This window comes from Pseudopipra pipra, chromosome W (assembly GCF_036250125.1).
Source record: "Pseudopipra pipra isolate bDixPip1 chromosome W, bDixPip1.hap1, whole genome shotgun sequence".
Lineage (NCBI taxonomy): Eukaryota > Metazoa > Chordata > Aves > Passeriformes > Pipridae > Pseudopipra > Pseudopipra pipra.
The window spans coordinates 5766458-5784963 of record NC_087580.1 but is presented as its reverse complement, the minus strand read 5'-3'; the positions used below and the strand labels follow the sequence as shown (position 1 = coordinate 5784963).

General features: G+C 58.5%; 1 protein-coding gene and 1 pseudogene across 1 annotated transcript; both read left to right on the top strand.

Annotated features, from left to right (window-relative positions):
• Window positions 1–18506, top strand: part of LOC135404433 (zinc finger protein 239-like) — a 352167-nt pseudogene that overhangs the window by 268282 nt on the left and 65379 nt on the right.
• LOC135404451 (class II histocompatibility antigen, B-L beta chain-like) lies at window positions 15885–18478 on the top strand. The gene is made up of 5 exons (XM_064639204.1): window positions 15885–16209; window positions 16706–16975; window positions 17670–17951; window positions 18201–18307; window positions 18422–18478. Exons 1-5 carry the CDS (start codon window positions 16125–16127, stop codon window positions 18428–18430), a joined length of 753 nt encoding a protein of 250 aa, XP_064495274.1. The 5' UTR covers window positions 15885–16124; the 3' UTR covers window positions 18431–18478.

The window sequence follows — 18506 nt, the reverse complement described above, 5'->3', positions numbered from 1 at the left end:
CCTGATCCATCCTGGAGCAATCACACTGGGGGCAACTGGGATCAGAGTGGGAGCAGCTGGGCCCCTGCTGGGCTCATACTGGGATCATCCTGGGAGTGACTGCAATAATACTGGGAGTATGTGAGAGGGACTGCAACCATACTGGGGATGACTGGGATCAAACTGGATTCATTGAATCCACTGGAAGTTGATGGAATTTACTGGGAGCATTGGGGGTGACTGGACTCATAGTGGGATCATACTGGGAGCAACTGGGACCATGCAGGGGCAGATGGCATCCTCCAGGCAGTGCCTCCCATTTCTGAGAGTTAAAAAAACCCCACACCCCTCCACAGCCTTTGGAGGGTCTTCAGCCTGGAATGTGGATCTGCTGGTTGGTTCTTTTGTGTGGGTCAATCACCCAAGGCAAAAACTCCCCTCCCCCGTTCAACATCCCCCCCTTACAGCAATGCAGGGCAAAGAAACATTCCCTGACTGGTTTTTTTGAACAAGTAAACCTGTGACAACCTCCCAGGCTGCTGAGCATGGTCAAGGAGGCAATGAGGGCCCAGGGCTGCAAGGGGTACTTGTCTCCTCATGGTGGGACCATAAATGGGCAGAAAAGAAACCCCCAAGGCTCAATTTGGGAGCAATAGTGGGCAGCCATTCTTTGTTATCAGCCCCTCACCCATGGGAGGATCTTCCCTCCAGCCAGGAGTGTGCCCCGTTCTCCCCCAGCACAGCTGAGATTTACTCACAATTCTACATATCCAGCAAATGTCTTACATATTCACTCCTTCCCTCACAAAGATCACACCCATGGGAATTAGCTCAGGGAGGTCCTTCTGAAGTCCTTCCAAAGTCCTTATTTGGTCACTGGGGGGCTTCTGGTGGCCTCTTGGTGGTCTCTGGTGCTTGTTTGGAGCTTGAACTTTACTTGACCTTGTCTGTTGAGCAGAGTATTTACAGCTGGATATAGAGGGCCCTTGTTCAGCATCTCTTCTCCAAAACCTGGACACTTATGTGACAACTACCCCAACTGAAAAGCATTCAGAAACTTCCCGATTTTGGAACTCCCCTGCCAGAAACTTCCACTGTAAAGGCCCCTGGAAAATTGCTGAGCAAGGGAGAATTCCTGCTCCCAGGAGAGACCCCGCCTGGTTTGACAGGAGGCCTGGGAAGGACCCCCCTGGCAGAAGCTTTCCCCCCAGGCTCTCCAAGCTCCCGGCTGTGGGCAAAGCCAGCCCATGGCCCAGCGGGGTGGGCTGGGGCTGCCCAGGGGCAGGAGACACGGGTACCACGGAGCGAGGCCAGCGGAGCCCCAGTGGGCCGGGGCTGGAGCGCCCGAGGCACGGGAGAGGCTGGAGAGCAGGCAGGGAGCCCGCAGGCCTGCCCGCTCCCAGCTGGCCAGGGCTGCAGGCAAAGAGGCAGCTCTGCAGGCCTGGAGCAGCACAGGGGCTCTCCAGCTCTGCCCTCGGCACAGGCCTCTCCCAATGCACCAGGCACAGACGGGCACCATTGCAAAGGGGAACCTTTGAGTCCCAGTTTCGGGGGCAATCACACACTCGCCCCAAGGAGCCACAGCCAAGAGTCTGGGGGCAGCACGGGGCCCTTCCTGGAAATTAGAGAACTTTCCTAATCTTTCCATGGGCCCACTTTGCCTTTGGATTCGTTGTTTCCATTAATCACAGAGGGGGTGTTAGGCCATAAATCACCTTTAGCCAGCACACAGCAAAAATTCCTCACAAGCTGCTTTGGAGAGAACACAGCTTGGGAAAAGCACTAGAACTGTCAGTTTTGTGAGAGTTACCCTTGATAAGCTTCAGTGAACAAAGCCTGGGAGAGAAAGATGTGTTCTTGAACCTGCATATCTGGAAACAAGGGCCTTCTGCAGAAAGCAGCAGGTAAGGAAGAAGGTGAACAAAGGCTCAGCATTTGTGGGGGAAAATGCCCACTGGAGGAAAAAAGATGCTAAAAAGACTGAAAGTGTGAAGTAATTAGCATAAGCAACAAGAGAGTAAGTGTGGCTAGAATGCTAATTACTGAATGGAACAATGGGTGTAAAAGTGATGTACTGCTGTCTGTGTGAGGGCAGCATTGTTGTTGGCCACATACACAGCCAGCAAAGAAAGTAATGCCTTGCTTTGTCACACTAAACCCATGGTGTTAGAGAGTTTGATTGATCCCAACAATGTCAGAGTTTTTGGCAACACCCTCAGCACTCAGTCACTTGCACTGCCAGCATGGGGTCCAAATGCGCTCCTTGGAAAAAACATGGACTGCCATCATTTCCAGGAGCCCAGCTCCAAAATTTGGATAGCACTTCCCAAATTGGATATGTCTGGGGATTGCTGCCATGCCAAAAGGGCCAGGACAGAAAGCTGCTGCTGGCCTTTGCCTGCCCTGGGAAACCTTTCTTCTGCCCCCCAGCACTGGGGCTGGGTGCTGTCCTTCCCAGGGAAAGGGACTGTCATCCCCCCCGGGAGCCACCTCCAAACCTTGGATACCACCTGCCAACCTGACTCTGTCAGGGATTGCTCCCACCCAAAAGGGGCCAGCACAGGAACCTGTTGCTGGCCTTTGCCTGCCCTGGGCACCCTGTCACCTGCCCCTGAAACACTGGGGCTGGGGGCTTTCCTTCCCAAGGACAGTTAATGGCACCAACTTTCAGGAGCCCACCTCTGAGCTTTGGGCATCAACTCTGCCCCGCAAAAGGGTCGTTTCCTCAACCCTTTGTGTTCCCTTGGTCTGTCACAGCCCCAAGAAGGCTGAGACCCTTGTTCCTTACCACGTTTAAAGAGGATTTGAAGCTTGAAGTCTTTTAGGAAACTAACCCAAAAGAGCCCCCCATTTCCAGCAGTGGCTTTCCTGCATTACTGGAGGGAGCAGTGAGAATTTTGGGATGAAGTCTTTACTCTGCTGATGATGAGCTCAGAGTCGGTGTCTCCTGTGCTCTGGCCATGGGGCAGGGCCTCCCTGCCCTTTGGTCCCTGCCTCGTGGCCACCCCTGTGCCAGGGGATACTGTGCAGGCCACCTGGAAACAAACACATTCCAGCCCAGCATTCCCCTGTGTGCCCACTGCAATATGCACCAGACACCCTGAGGGAAGAAACATTTCCAGAGGAGAAGACTTTGCTCTTCCTGCTGCAGCCACAAATGGGAAAAATGAAACCCTCCAACTCTGTCTTTTTGTATCAGTGAGTCAGGCACCACTTTCTTCTGGCCAGGGGGTGTGTTGGGGATAACTCCAGCCCTCCCTGCTCCCCCAGCCTTTTCACTTATTTATATGTTTTTAGCAAAGAAAGAATTTAAAGGGCATCAGTTCTAACTTACATCATCCTCTTCAGTTTTTAGTATTCTATCCTCTATTGGTTATTGACTCTCACTTCTCACGCTAATTAGTCCCCATTTTTCAGGCTTTTTATTGTCCTTTTTGTCACAATGAGGGAAGAAAGGAACCCTCAATATGAGAATCAGCAAGCTTCGTTTATTGATCACTGCTAACAGCTTAATATATGCTTTATAATTAGCTCATACATATTGCAAAAGCTAAGCTCATTATTGGCTCTGGCTTAAATGTTGATTCCACCTCTTACTCATTTCTTATGTTGACACAGGTGGCTCTCAGTTGCTTTTGTTTTGCTAATCACAATGACCTGTTTACCAGCCAACTAGCAGGCACAAAGACACTGTAGCTCTGCTGTCTCAGATTTTCTCAGGGCCTAGGCAAGCCATGTTCTATAGCCAATTCCCCACACCTTTTCCCAGGTAGGGAGTTTCCAACACCTACTGTATGGTCTTTGTTAACCTCTTCTTTATCTTCTAGTTCCTGCACAATGTCCTTGTGGTCTGTAAATTCTGCATTCCTTGTGTCCAGTTTCAGCAATCCATCTCCCTCCCCAGGCTTTGTTCACTGAAGCAGATCAGGGCTAGTTTAGCAAAACTCAGAGTTGCAATAATTTTCCCAAGCCTGTTCCCACAAGAGCAGGTGATGACAAACTTTGCTAAGTGCTGGCTAAGAGTGACTTAAGACTAACCCACTGTTTAGGATGAATATTCTGGTTATGATTCACTAAAGCAATTAACTAACAAGTTAATGAACACCATTAATTTAAAGGAATCAGAAAATGATCTCGTTCCCAGCAGCAGCACCGAGTGCCCAGAGCCGATGTGTGCAAGTGCTGGGCTGGAGCAGAGACGTGCTGGAGGGGCAGATGGCAATGGGACAGCCCAGAAAGGGGAAACGCTTCCCCCCAGGCCAGGGAAAAGTTGGGTTGGTCTCTGCAGCCCTGGCAGGAGAGGTCTTTGCTGTCGGGGGGGTCTCTGCAGCCCCTGAGGGGCTGTGCTGGAGGAGAAGCTGATCTCAAGGCAGGACAGAGATGCTGAAAATGTCTTTGGGTGGGCACATCCCGGGACTCAGGAACACTGACAATCATCCCACAGAGCCTTGGTTGAATCATCAGGTGGGTGATGAAGGGACAGAAGGGCCTGCAAAGCCTGGGAGCAGGTCCCCCATTCCATTGCAAGTGGAAACACCGTGGGATCTTCTGGCAGGGCAGCAGGGCTGGGCACAGGAGATGCTGGAGGCTGTGGCAGACAGCTCTGGGCCCCAGACAATCCCTGGGCTGCCCAGGGCTGCTCTCTTGCTGCCAGACAAGGGGGTCTGGCTGGGCAGGGGAAGGCTGAGGGAGTCAGGGCTGCAGGGAGCAGGGAATGGTGGAGCTGCAGGACAAGGAGCAGAACGGCCCTGCAGGGCTGCAGCAGAGCTGATGGCAGGGAGCTGCCTTCAGGGCAGGGATTCTGCCCCTGGGCTCGGCCCTGCTGAGGCCACCCCTCGAGTGCTGGGCCCAGTTCTGGGCCCCTCACTTTGGGGAAGATGTTGAGGTGCTGGAGCGTGTCTGGAGAAGGGCACCGGGGCTGCTGAAGGCTCTGGAGCACAAGTGCTGTGAGGAGCAGCTGAGGGAGCTGGGCTTGCTGAACCTGGGCAGAAGGAGGCTCAGGGAGGACCTTCTCACTCTCTACAACTCCCTGACAGGAGGGGGGACCCGGGGGGTTCGGTCTCTTCTCCCAGGCAACCAGCAGTGGGACAAGAGGGCACAGCCTAAAGCTGCACCAGGGGAGGTTTAGGTCAGACAGGAGGCTCAAGTTCTTCCCAGAAGGGCTGACTGGCTGTTGGAATGGGCTGCCCAGGGAGGGGGTGGAGTCACCGTCCCTGGAGGTGTTTCAGAAAAGACTGGATGTGGCTCTCAGGGCCATGGTCTAGTTGACAGGGTGGGGTTGGGTCATGGCTTGGGCTCCATGAGCTCAGAGGTCTTTTCCCACCTCGTTGATTCTGTGATTCTGGAATGGCCCCTTGGTTCCATGAGGTTTTGCAGTGTCACAGTGGCCCTTTGATTCCATGAGGTTCCGCAGGGTCACAAAGGCCACTGGATTCCATGAGGGTACCAAAGGTCTCAGGGCTCCTTTGATTCCATGAGGCCCCACATGTCACACTGGCAACTTTGTTCCATGAGGCTCCACAGTGGCCCCTGGGTTCCTTTAATTCCAGGAGGTCCCACAGTGTCATGATGGTCCCTTGATCCCATGAGGTTCCGCAGTGTCCCAGGGTTCCTTTGGCTCCATAAGGCTGATCTCGGGCTCTGAGACACAACTGAACCAGCAGTGGTTGTCCAGAATGTGCCCTAGAAAATATCTGTGTAACCAACTGCAATGGAGAGAAACCAGCCAAGGAAAGGGAAGAAACAATGAAGGAAGGAACTCGTGGTTCACAGAAGCAGCAAAGCAGGCAAAGTGTTACAGAATCCCAGAATGAAAGAATATGTGAGTTGGAAGGGATCCCAGAGGGATCATCAAGTCCAACCCTCAGCCCTGCCCAGGCCCATCCCCAAGAGTCACAGGCTGTCTCCCAGAGGATCATCCAAACTCTCCTGGAGCTCTGTCAGCCTTGGTGCTGTGCCCACTGCCCTGGGGAGCCTGTTCAGTGCCAACCACCCTGGGGGGGAAGAACCTCTTTCTAACATCCAACCTGACCCTGCCCTGACCCAACTCCAGGCCATTCCCTGGGGGCTGTCCCTGGTCCCCCCAGAGCAGAGCTCAGGGCCTGCCCCTCCTCTGCCCCTCTGAGGAAGCTGGAACTGCCATGAGGTCTCCCCTCAGTCTCTTCTTGTCCAGTTGAACACCCCAAGTGCCCTGAGCTGCTCCTCCTTTGGCTTCCCCTGCAGAGCCTTCCCCATCCTGGTGGCCTCCTTTGGACACTCTCTACTGGCTCAATCTCTTCCTTCCATTGTGTCCCCCCCAGAGTGCCCCACTATTGAGGGCAGAGCAGAGCGGGACAATCCCCTCCCTGGCCCGGCCATGCTGGGCCTGATGCCCCCAGGACAGGGTTGTCCCTCCTGGCTGCCAGGGCACTGCTGACTCCTGGCCAAGTGGGCACCCCCCAGGATCCCCAGGGCCCTTTCCCAGCACTGCTCTCCAGCCTCTCATTCCCACTCTGTCCCCACATCTGGGGTTGCCCCATCCCAGGGGCAGAATCCGGCACTGCCCCTTGTTGAACTTCCGTGGCTCTGCCGCCAACCCATCCCACCACCGCCGCAAAACACCCACCGGGGACCCCCAAAATCCCCCTAAGGGGCATTTGCGGCTCAGCTTCGGAGTCCTGTAAGATCCAAACATTCTCCCCTGTACCCCTCTCTGAAAAAGAAACAAACACCAAAACCCCCACCAAGATATTTGGGACGAGCTCCCCCTTCCCGATCCGCCGCGAGATTGGGCGGGGAGGACGATCCTGTTGCTGTTCCCGCTCCGCCTTTCTCCCTGCCCTTCCTGCCGCCCCTCCTTCTCCTGCTGCATCGCTGCGGGCGCGGAGCTCTGGGTTGAGCGGGACGAGCCGATGGGAAAGGGGGGAAAGGGAGGGAAACGGGGGGTGGGACCCCCAAAGGGAGCGCGGGGTGCGGTGGGTGAGCCCCAAAGGGAGCTGGGGGGAGCCGGGGTTTGGGAGGCCGGTGGGCAAGGGGTGGGCGAGGGGGGCTAAGAGGAGGTGGGAGAGCGGGCAAGGGGTTCCCTTGGGGGTCCCTCGGTGTCCCCATGCCTTGATCTGTGGAGAGGGGGGGCCCTGGAGAGGGGACACCCCCGGGCTCGCTGTGCCGAGCCGGCGGTCGGGGCCGTGCTGTTGTTCCCGATCCCGGCCGGCTGACCCAAGAACCCGGCCACGTGTGCGGGGCCCGATCCGCTCCCTGCTCTCGTTGCCCCGGGGCAGCCTCTGGTGTCCCCCCGGCTGTGGGGGCGTTTTGTTGGCTCGGGCACAGGCGGCCCTTGTGCGGGGCTGTGTGCCGGGGGGCTGTTGGGGGTCCCCGGTGGGTGTTTTGGGGCGGTGTCGGGGTGGGTTGTGGGCAGAGCCCCGTGGGTGGACGGGGGGCTGCAGGTCCCCCCCTTGTTGGGGGTTGGTGTTGGTGGGTCAGGCCCCGGCGGCTCCATTGTGAGCCCGGTGTGGGCGGGGGGGAGCCGGAGGGAGCCGAGGCAGCGGGTTTGGGGAGCCCTCGGGAGAGCCGGGGGTGGGGGGAGGAAGGGCGGGAGCCCCGGAGTGTGGAGAGCAGAGCGGGGCGATGGCGGAGCTGGGGGACCCCCGGCAGGCTGGAGGGGGGAGCAGGGAGAGGGAGGAGCCCCGGGAGCCCCGGGAGGCTGCAAGGGGGATCCCGGAGAAGGGGGAGCCTGGGCAGTGGGGACCCCTGGGATCCCCGGGCCAAGAAAGTGGAGAAGGCGGAGAGGGGGAATGTCTGGGCATCTGGTCCACTGAAGCAGAGTGAGGGGAGAAGGGACCCCTGGGACCCCCAAGAGCCCTGTGGTCCCTAAGTGGGACCCCCAGCAGCCCAGAGAGGGGAGAGCCCAGAAGGTAAAGGTGCAGAGAGCAGAGGGGGGAAACGTCTGGGAGGGTTTTTTTGAGCTGAATGTTCATATTTTGGAGTATTTTTTTTCTGAATCTTCATCTTTTGCAGATTTGGGGGGAGTTTTGGTTGTTGCAGTAGGAACGGCCGTGTGACACGAAAAAAGGCTCCAGCAAAGTTTATTCCAAGGGAAAAGCAGGAACACCGGGGCTGCTTCGCAGCCCCTTAAGTACAGTTCTTGAACACACGTAATGCACATGGATAGGACAGTTCAAACTCTCACACCAGAATTCTTACAGCTAATAGGTGCATTTTCTAAACTCTGCTTTCTCACAGCAACTTTGCTCTTTCTCAAAACAGCCCTGTTCTTTCCCACAACAGTCCCGAGCACCTGCTCTTATTTTTCTCTCATGTTGATGTTTCTCTCAACCACTCTCGTTCAAAACAGGTCCTTGTTCTCATGAGACAGTGCTCCTGTTTTCATGAGACAGTGTTCTCTGTTCCCACGGGACAGCTTCCTCAGGATGCATCAGTATGTTGTCAGGATCAGGGCCTCCATTTTCACTCCTCTCTTTCAGTCCATCTCAGGGGTGTACTTTGATCTGGTCAACATCAATTGCTTCGTCAGTAAGTGCTAAGGTGCTGACAGACCCGCTGTCAACCCCGACAGCCAGGAGCTCCACAACACTGTATTTGTGTCTATTTTCAGATAGATCTGGCATTTCATTGATCAATTCCTGACATTTTATGCCTGTTTAATGATATTTTATTGATTCTCTTCAACATCAAGATCAACATCTGGATCCTTACGGACATGGTGCTTTCCAAGGAGAGCAGGACACAGGCAGAGCCAGGAGAACCAGCCTGCAATCACACAGTGCCACTGGGGAGAGATGTTGTAGAGCAAAGACTCCCTTCAGGTTGGAAGGAAACTCTGCATTCAGTGAGCTGCCTGGAGAATGTGTGCCCACAGCTCTGTGGGAAGCTGCCAGCAGGGAATAACATTCCCAAGCAGCTGCATTTCTGCCCGGGAGGAAGGACTGTCTGCAGGTTCAGACACTTCTGAGTTTGACTCTTCAGATCATAGTGACCCTTTCAGAGAAAACACTGAGGACAAGTGTGTTTGAAGAGCTCAAGCTGACTGAGAAGGGCTGCAAAGCATCCTGGAGAGCTGATTTCCAAGATCTCCGTGGGCATTTGGCACCTTGATAAACTTCTCTTCTTCCCTCAGTGCCCAGGGAACACCAGACAAGGTGACACAAGGGTTTCCCTTGGAGTGCCCTGGGCTTGGCTGGTGGAATCTTCTTGGGGGAGGGCAAGGATGGAGACTTTGGAATGGAAGATTGTGCCTGGTTTGGGGTTTTCTGTCTTGAAAAAAAGCTCACCATGAGCTGTAGAAGGCCCTGTGCTGGGTAGATTCAGCTACTTGAATAAAGCTTTCAGTTTAAGATCTTTGTTTTTTAGGAGCTCTTGATACCTCCAAAAGCCAGGTCAGGATCCCCAATGATTTCCTTTCCTATGTGGATATAATTACTTGGCAGGATTCTGTTGTGGAGTCTAATGCTCTGTACTAAGACATTTCTGGACTAGTATTCCAAGGAGCATCCCAAGCATTGTATCCTGCTCCCTTCTCTAATGTATCCATATATAAAACTCAGTAATTTCCCTTTTACAGCCTATTTATTTACCTAAATGAGTTCATTTGACTTAGATCTATTAAGGGATGGCTTTATTTCCTGGTCTATTTTTCCTGATGAAATAAATAATCCAACAGTTCTGCTGGAGTCCAAGTTCTTAAATCACTGGAGTTTTCATTGCATGTATTGTGTAACAGGTTGAAAACTTCCTTAGCTGGCAGCTGGAACAAAACTCCATCCAATTCCCTGAGCTTGCAAACCTCCTTCTTAAACAGCAGGAAGAGCCACAGTAGATGCCCAAGTGCTGCAGAATGGCAGGAAATGCAGGCAGTGCAGTGGTTGCAGTGTGTGAATCTCTGCAGTTCAGCAGAGGCTCCTCATCCCTCTGGAGCAGGGAGGTCACTGCTGGGAAGTTGTGCTGTGCAGAAGCCTTGAGCTCCTGTGGCAGGACGAGCACAGGGCAGTGCCACGGCCTTTGTGGGGAAGATCCTGCCGGGCCTGCCAAGTGCTGCTGCTCTTTGGAAAGCGGGAGAGTTGTGGGTCCTTGCGAGGAGGAGAATGAAGATGTTCAGCAGCAGAAAGCAGAGCAGAGCAGTGCCCTCCTTTTGTCCGGGGCTGCCAAGGGGGCACTGAACCTGGCGAGCCCTGAGCCAGGAGCAGCAGGAGGGCAGTGTAAACCCGACAGCCCTGGAACAGCACGAGAGGCTGCAGAGGTGGAGAAGGAATTCTGCGGGAATACTCAAGTCCGGAATGCTGCTGGAAGCGTCCCTTTGGCCCCTAGAATTGCCCTGGGAGTTTGCTGCCAGGCTTTGCTGCTCTCCTGCTGCAGTGAGTCAATGGGAGCTGCCGGGTGCTGTGGGCTGGCGATGCCGTGGGGAGCAGCTGCCCGGCCGTGGTGCCCCTTGCCGTGGGTGCCGTGTGGGCTGACGGTGCCGGCGGGTTCCGTGGCAGCGCCGGAGCCCGGCGGGATCCGCAGCGCGTCCCGCCCGGCGCTGCAGGACCGGCAACGGCAGCGAGGGCTGCCAGGCCTTGGGAAAGCTGCGACCTGCAGGAGCTGTCAGGGCTCCAAGGCACAGCCCGGGGGGCAGCAGAGACACAGAGTTCCTGCTGTGCCCATTCCCGTTCCTGCCATGCCCATTCCCATTGCTGGTAATGCCCAGCCTGCTCCCAGTGTCCCCGTTCCTGTCCCCAGTGTCCCCATCCTGGTCCCCCACATTCCCATTCCCACTCCTGGTGTTCCCATTACCAGTTCCTGGTAATGCCCAACCTGTTCCCCGTGACCCCATCCTGGTCCCCCCTGGTTCCCATTCCTGGTGTTGCCATTCCCTACTCCCGATATCCCCATTCCCAGTTCCTGGTGTCCTCAACCTTCTCCTGGTCTTCCCATCCTGCTCCTGGTGTCCCCATCCCTTTCCCCATTGTCTCCTTGTGTTCCCAGATCCAAAAAAAATCCTGGAAAAGAGAAGTTTAGGTACTCCCATGCCCCCAAAATTGTGAAAACAGGGGTTTGGGCATGCCCAGACCCCAAAATATTAGAATAGAGGGGTTAGGACACTCCCAGACTCTAAAACTCCTGAGAACAGTGGGGGTTCAAACACTCCCGGACTCCCAAAATCTCATGAACAGAGGGTTATTGGGCACGCCCGGCATCCCAGACCCTCATTTCCACCTATCCACGACACTCCAAACCCCATCCCCAGCAATCCTGGAACCCCCCAAACCCACCTTTGACCCCCCAAGTCCCGGGCAGGGTCAGCTGCAGCAGCCAATGGGAGCGAGTGCTGTTGATGCGTCATCAGCTGCCGGGCAGACCCGTCCGGAACGGAGCCCTCCCCGAGCTCAGCCAATCAGAGACCGCCCTCCGCTCATTTTGGGGGCCCGTGGGAGCTGCGGGAGCCCTGGCTGGGCGTTTTTGGTTTGCCCTGAGCTTTGAGAGCCGTGGTTGGGCATTTTTGGTGGGCCCTGAACTCCCTCCTCCCCCGCAGCCCACGGACCCCCCCGAACCCCCCAGCCCCGGGGCTGCCGCGGGGGCCCCCAACGGCCCTCAGCCAATCCCAAAGCGCCCACGCCGCCCGCGCCCAATCCCAGCGCGCCACGCTGATGACTCATCAGTCGCCGGGAAGACGCCTCGAAAAAAGGGCCCCAACTGCGCCCTCAGTCAAGCCCAGCGCGCCCCAAACCCCCCAAAACGGCGCCGCCCGGCTGGTTTTGGGCTGTCAGCAGCTGTCCGGCGCTGGGCATGGAGCGTGTGCGGGGAGCTGGGGCCGTGCTGGCGGTGCTGGTGGTGCTGGGAGCCCCCCCGGCAGCGGGCGAGGAGCTGTCGGGTGAGCGGGGGGGGGCGGGCAGGGGGGCCGGGTGGGAAAGGGGGGGAAAGAGGGGAGAAAAGAGGGGATGGAAGCCCCAGAAGTGAGTGGGAGGGGGTTTGGAGGGAAGTTTGGAGTGAGTGGGAGGGTAGTGGGAGCCCGAAAGTGAGGGCGGGAGGTTCTGGGGATTGGGGGGACGGTGGGAAAGGGAGGGGGGAAAGGGGTGGTGGGAGAGCAGGCAGAGAGGTGCCATGGGGGTCCCTCGGTGTTCCTTGAGCCCTGGTGGGGGGTTCAGTTCCTGGGGTTCTGGAGGGGGTTGTATCCGCATTGTGGGGGTCCCCAACCCCGCTGTCCATCCCCGGGGGACTGATGAAGGGGTTCCCCTCACTCAAGAGCCGGTGCTGGGGTGTCCGTGGGACGGAGTGGGTTGGGAAAGGGGGATCCGGGGTGGTCCCTTGAGCTCCCACCCTGCTGTGGGGGGCTGGGGGATGATGGGGGGGGGGGACGGGGCACCCCCTGACCCGTGTCCTGCACACACAGGGGTGTTCCAGTGGATGGGAAAACAGGAGTGTCATTTCATCAACGGCACCGAGCAGGTGAGGTTCCTGGAGAGGCACTTCTACAACCGGGAGCAGCTCCTGCATTTTGACAGCGATGTGGGGGTCTATGTGGGGGACACCCCATTTGGGGAGATCCAGGCAAGAGACTATAACAGCCACCGTGAATATCTGAAGTACAAACGGGGTCAGGTGGACACGTACTGCCGGTCCAACTACAAACTTGGTACCCCGTTCAGCGTGGAGAGGAGAGGTGAGCGTGGGGCAGAGCGGGTCCCCTCGGCCCCTACCCCGGGAATGACCCTGGAGCCCCTCAAACCCTCCCTGGGAATCACCCCAGACCTCTCAGCCCTCCCTGTGCCCGTTCCTGTAGCCATTTGCCCACTCCGAGTTCCTCTGAGTCCATCCCAGTCCATCCCAGTCTCTCCCAGTGCCCCCACGCGTCTCCACCCCGCTGGGGCCACCGAGCTCACGCCCCTCAGCCAATCCCAGCGTGTCTCTCTGATGACGCTCCAGTTGCCAGGCAGACACAAACTAAAGACTTCTCTCACCACGACTCAGCCTCCCAGTCCCGATCGCTTCCTTCCCAGTCCAGAACAGCCCATTCCCAGTCCTTCACAGTCACTCCCAGACCCTCTCACTCCATTCCCAGACCTCTCGATCCATTCCCAGACCCTCTCACTCCATTCCCAGTCGTTCTCACTTCACTCCCATATCTCCCATCCCTCCCTCCCAGTGCCCCCCAAGCCCAGCCCCTTCTACCCCACTCTGTTCCCAGTCCCTCCCAGTGCCATCCCAGCCCCTCCCAGTGCCATTCCAATCCCTCCCAACGCCCTCCAAGCCCTCTCCCCTCCCTCCCAGTGCCCCCAGCTCAGCCCAGTGTCTCCCCCGTCCCTCCCAGTGCCCCCCAGTGTGTCCATCTCGCTGGTGCCGTTGAGCTCCCAGCCCGGCCCCGGCCGCCTGCTCTGCTCCGTGATGGATTTCTACCCTGCGCCGGTGCAGGTGAGGTGGTTCCAGGATGGGCAGGAGCTGCCGGAGCACGTGGTGGCCACCGACGTGGTCCCCAACGGGGACTGGACCTACCAGGTGCTGGTGCTGCTGGAAATCCCCCCCCGGCGCGGGGTCACCTACAGCTGCCAGGTGGAGCACGTCAGCCTGGAGCACCCCCTCAGCTGGCACTGGGGTACGGCCCGGCCCCCCAGCCCCGGGGGCACACTGGCAGGGGGCCGAGGGGGAAAGGGGGCAACTGGGGGCAACTGGGAGGGAGTTTGGTGGGTACTGGGGGTGATGGGGGCTGGGGTGGGAGGATCCTAAAGGGGCTAGGAGGGGCTTGGTGTGTTCCTAACAGGGGCTGGGAAGGGACTGGCAGGAGGTTTGAGGGACCCCCGGGTGGGCTGGGGGAGAGCGGGCCGGGCTCTGTGGGGTGCCAGGTGGTGCATGGGAGGAGGTTTTGGGGGTGGTGACCCCCCCGGCTCCCCCCAGAGATTCCACTGGACACTGTCCGCAGCAAGATCCTGGTGGGGGTCGGGGGCTTCGTCTTGGGCTTGGTCTTCCTGGCGCTGGGGCTCGGCTTCTACCTGCGGGAGAAGGTAAAGGGGGGTCCCCGGGAGTCATGTACCCCCCCTTGCTCTCCCAGAGCGTCTGTGCCCCCCAGGCCGCCCCCCACTCTCATCCCCTTTTCTCTCCCCACAGAGCTCCTGAGCCGCCGGCGGCTGCAGCCCCTCCCCGTGGCCTCGGGCCCAGCCGGGACCCCCCAGTCCAGCCCCGCCCACACTTTGGGGGTGTTCGTGTGTCCCCCCCGGCCCTGCTTTTCTTTGTATTCAAACCCCAGCCGGCTGCTCCCAGTGTTCCCAGTAAAGCTTCCCAGTTCTCTGCAGTCCTGGTTATTGGGAGACAACTGGGGGGCTCCGAAAATCCCAGCAACAGGGGGGTTTGGGCACTCCCAGACATTAAAAATCCTGAGAACAGGGGGGTTTGGGCAATCCCAGGCCCAAAAAATGATGGAGAAAAGTGGTTGGGACACATCCAGAGCCCCAAAATCTTGGGAACAGGAGAGTTTGGGCAATGTCAACCCTCTGAAAAGCTGGGAATAAGGGAGTTGGGAACATTTAGTCTATGAAAATCTTGAGAACACGGGGGTATGGGTTCTCCTAGATACTAAAAGTCCAAGGAACTGGGGGGCTGGAACACTTCCAGACTTCAAAATATTGAAAAAGGTTTTTGAACACTCCCAGCCCCCTAAAACTCTTGGAAACAGGGGGGGTTTGTCATCCCAGACATTAAAAATCCTGGCAACAGGTGCTTTTGGGCACTCCCAGACCCACAAAATCCTGGAGAAAGGTGGTTTGGACACACCCCAACTCCGAAAATCCTGGGAACAGAGGGGTTCGAGCAATGTCAGCCTCCCAATAAACCAGGAACAGGGGGGTTTGGGCTGTCCCAGAACTACAAAATCTGGGAAAAGAGAGGGTTATGTACTCCAGGATACCTAAAATTGTGAGAACGGGGGGGGTTGGCACTCCCAGCTCGTCAAATGTAAAAATAGAGCAGTTTGGGCACCATCAGCATCTAAAAAACACGGGAACAGGGGGATTGGGAACATTCAGACACCAAAAATCTTTGGAACACAGGGGTATGAGCTCTCCTAGACCATAAAAATCCCAGGGACAGTGGTGTTGGATCACTCCCAGACCCCAAAATATCGGAAAAGAGGGGCTTGGACACTCCCTGAGCACAGAAATCCTATGAAAAGGGGGGGTTTGGGAACTCCCAACCCACCCAAAATCCCAGGAACAGAGAGGTTTGAGCACCTCCAGAGCCTCAAAGTCTTTGGGAAAGGGATGTTTAGTCACCCCCAGCCCCTCAAAATCCTCACATTGTGCAGGTCCAGGCCCTCAAAATTCAGGAACACTGGGCTTTTGGCAATCCTAGACTTTGAAAATCCTGGAAAAAGAGGCTTTGGGCACTGCCAGCCCCTGAAAATCCCGGGAACAGGGGGGATGTGGCACACACAGACTGCCAATATTGTGGGAAAAGAGAGGCTTGGGCACACCCAGATCCCAAAATTTCTGGGGAATGGGGGGTGGGAGGCTTTGGCCAATGTCAGTCTCCAAAAAAACCGAGGAACAGGGGGGTTTGGGCACCCCCAGACCCCAAGAATCCTGATAACAGCAGGTGCTGCGCACCACCAGAGCCCCAAAATCTTGGTCAAAGGGCTATTTGGGCACCACCAGACCAAGTCCCCAAATGCAGAGAAGCTCCAGGCCCCCAAAAGTCCTGGAAAAGAGGGGTTTGGGTACAACCAAAAATGCTGGGGAAAGGGGGATTGGGCACCCTCAGCCCCCCATCTCCCCCTTGTTTTGGGCAGCTCTGAGCTCGGGGACAACTTTATCCTCTGTTTGAGGTTCCCCTGATCTGTGGGAGCCCTGGATGGCTGTTTTTGGGTTGCCCTGAGCTTTGGGAGCCCTGGCTGGGCATTTTTGGTGGGCCCTGAGCTCCCCCCTCCCCCGCAGCCCACGGACCCCCCCCGAACCCCCCAGCCCCGGGGCTGCCGCGGGGGCCCCCAACGGCCCTCAGCCAATCCCAAAGCGCCCACGCCGCCCGCGCCCAATCCCAGCGCGCCGCGCTGATGACTCATCAGTCGCCGGGAAGACGCCTCGAAAAAAGGGCCCCAACTGCGCCCTCAGCCAAGCCCAGCGCGCCCCAAACCCCCCAAAACGGCGCCGCCCGGCTGTTTTTGGGCTGTCAGCAGCTGTCCGGCGCTGGGCATGGAGCGTGTGCGGGGAGCTGGGGCCGTGCTGGCGGTGCTGGTGGTGCTGGGAGCCCCCCCGGCTGCGGGCGAGGAGCTGTCGGGTGAGCAGGGGGGGCGGGAAGGGGGGCAAGAGGGGAGAAAAGAGGGGGTGGGAGCCCCAAAAAAGTGAGTGCGAGGGGGGTGGGAAGGCCCGGAGTGAGTGGGAGGGGGGTGGGAGCCCTAAAGTGAGGTTGGGGGGGTGTGGGGATTGTGGGTACGGTGGGAAAGGGGTGGGAGAGGGGGGCAAGGGGGTGTGGGAGAGCAGGCAGAGGGGTGCCATGGGGGTCCCTGGGTGTCCCTTGAGCCCTGGAGCGGTTCCCTGAGGCTCTGGGGGGGGTGTCGGATCCGCAGTGGGGTGGTCCCCAACCCCCCTGTCCGTCCCCAGGGGGCTGATGGGGGGGTTCCCCCCAGCCAAGAGCCGGTGCTGGGGTGTCCGTGGGGCAGAGGGGGTGGGAAAGGGGGGTCCGGGGTGGCCCCCTGAGCTCCCAGCCAGCTGTGGGGGGCTGGGGGATGATGGGGGGGACGGGGCACCCCCTGACCCGTGTCCTGCACACACAGGGGTGTTCCACGACATGTTTAAATACGAGTGTCACTTCATCAACGGCACCGAGCGCGTGAGGACCATACTGAGGCGCATCTACAACCGGGAGCAGTACGTGCACTTCGACAGCGATGTGGGGGTGTTTGTGGGGGACACCCCGCATGGGGAGAAGGTTGCCAGGGAATGGAACAGCGACCAGGACATTCTGGAGTACGTCCGGTCTCTGGCAGATGGGTGCTGCCGGCACAACTACAAGTGTTACGGCCCGTTCAGCGTGGAGAGGAGAGGTGAGTGTGGGGCAGAGCGGGTCCCCTCGGCCCCTGCCCCGGTGAATGACCCTGGAGCCCCTCAAACCCTCCCTGCGAATCACCCCAGACCCCTCAGTCCTCCCTATTTCCATCCCGTGGCCTTTGGCCCCTCCCAGTTCTTCCCAGTTCTTTCCAGTCTCTCCCAGTCTTCCAGTGCCCCCTAGCCTCTCCTAGTCCATTCCAGTTTTTCAGAGTCCATCCCAGTCCATCCCAGTCTCTCCCAGTGCCCCCCCCGTGTCTCCACCCCGCTGGGCCCACCGAGCTCCCGCCCCTCAGCCAATCCCAGCGCGTCTCTCTGATGACGCTTCAGTTGCCAGGCAGACCGAAACCAAAGAGTTCCCTCCCCAGGACTCAGCCTCCCAGTCCCGAGCGCTTCCTTCCCAGTCCACACCAGTCACTCCCAGTCCTTCCCACTCACTTCCAGTCCCTCTCACTTCACTCCCAGACCCTCACAGTCCATTCCCAGTCGTTCTCACTGCACTCCCACATCTCTCAACTCTCTCCCCAGTGCCACCCAGCCCAGCCCCTTCTACCCCACTCTATTCCCATTCCCTCCCACTGCCATCCCACTCCCTCCCACTGCCATCCCAGTCCCTCCCAACGCCCTCCAAGCCCTCTGCCCTCCCTCCCAGTGCCCCCCAGCTCAGCCCAGTGTCTCCCCCGTCCCTCCCAGTGCCCCCCAGCGTGTCCATCTCGCTGGTGCCGTCGAGCTCCCAGCCCGGCCCCGGCCGCCTGCTCTGCTCTGTGATGGATTTCTACCCTGCGCCGGTGCAGGTGAGGTGGTTCCAGGATGGGCAGGAGCTGCCGGAGCACGTGGTGGCCACCGACGTGGTCCCCAACGGGGACTGGACCTACCAGGTGCTGGTGCTGCTGGAAATCCCCCCCCGGCGCGGGGTCACCTACAGCTGCCAGGTGGAGCACGTCAGCCTGGAGCACCCCCTCAGCCGGCACTGGGGTACGGCCCGGCCCCCCCAGCACCGGGGGGGCAACTGGGGGCGACTGGGAGGGAGTTTGGTGGGTGCTGGGGGTGCTGGGAGGGGGGTGGGAGGGGCCGGGTGGGATCCCTGGCGGGGCTGGGAAGGGACTGGCAGGAGGTTTGAGGGACCCCCGGGTGGGCTGCGGGAGAGCGGACCGGGCTCTGTGGGGTGCCGGGGGGTGCGTGGGAGGAGGTTTTGGGGGTGCTGACCCCCCCGGCTCCTCCCAGAGATGCCACCGGACACCGTCCGCAGCAAGATCCTGGTGGGGGTCGGGGGCTTCGTCTTGGGCTTGGTCTTCCTGGCGCTGGGGCTCGGCTTCTACCTGCGGGAGAAGGTAAAGGGGGGTCCCCAAATGGGGGGCGTGGCCCCCCCCTTGCTCTCCCACAGCCTCTGGGCCCCCCCTGCCCCCTCAGCCCTTTTTCTCTCACCCCCTTTTCTCTCCCCACAGAGCTCCTGAGCCACCAGCGGGCGCAGCCCCTCCCCGTGGCCTCAGGCCCAGCAGGGACCCCCCAAACCATGCGCTGATTTTGGGG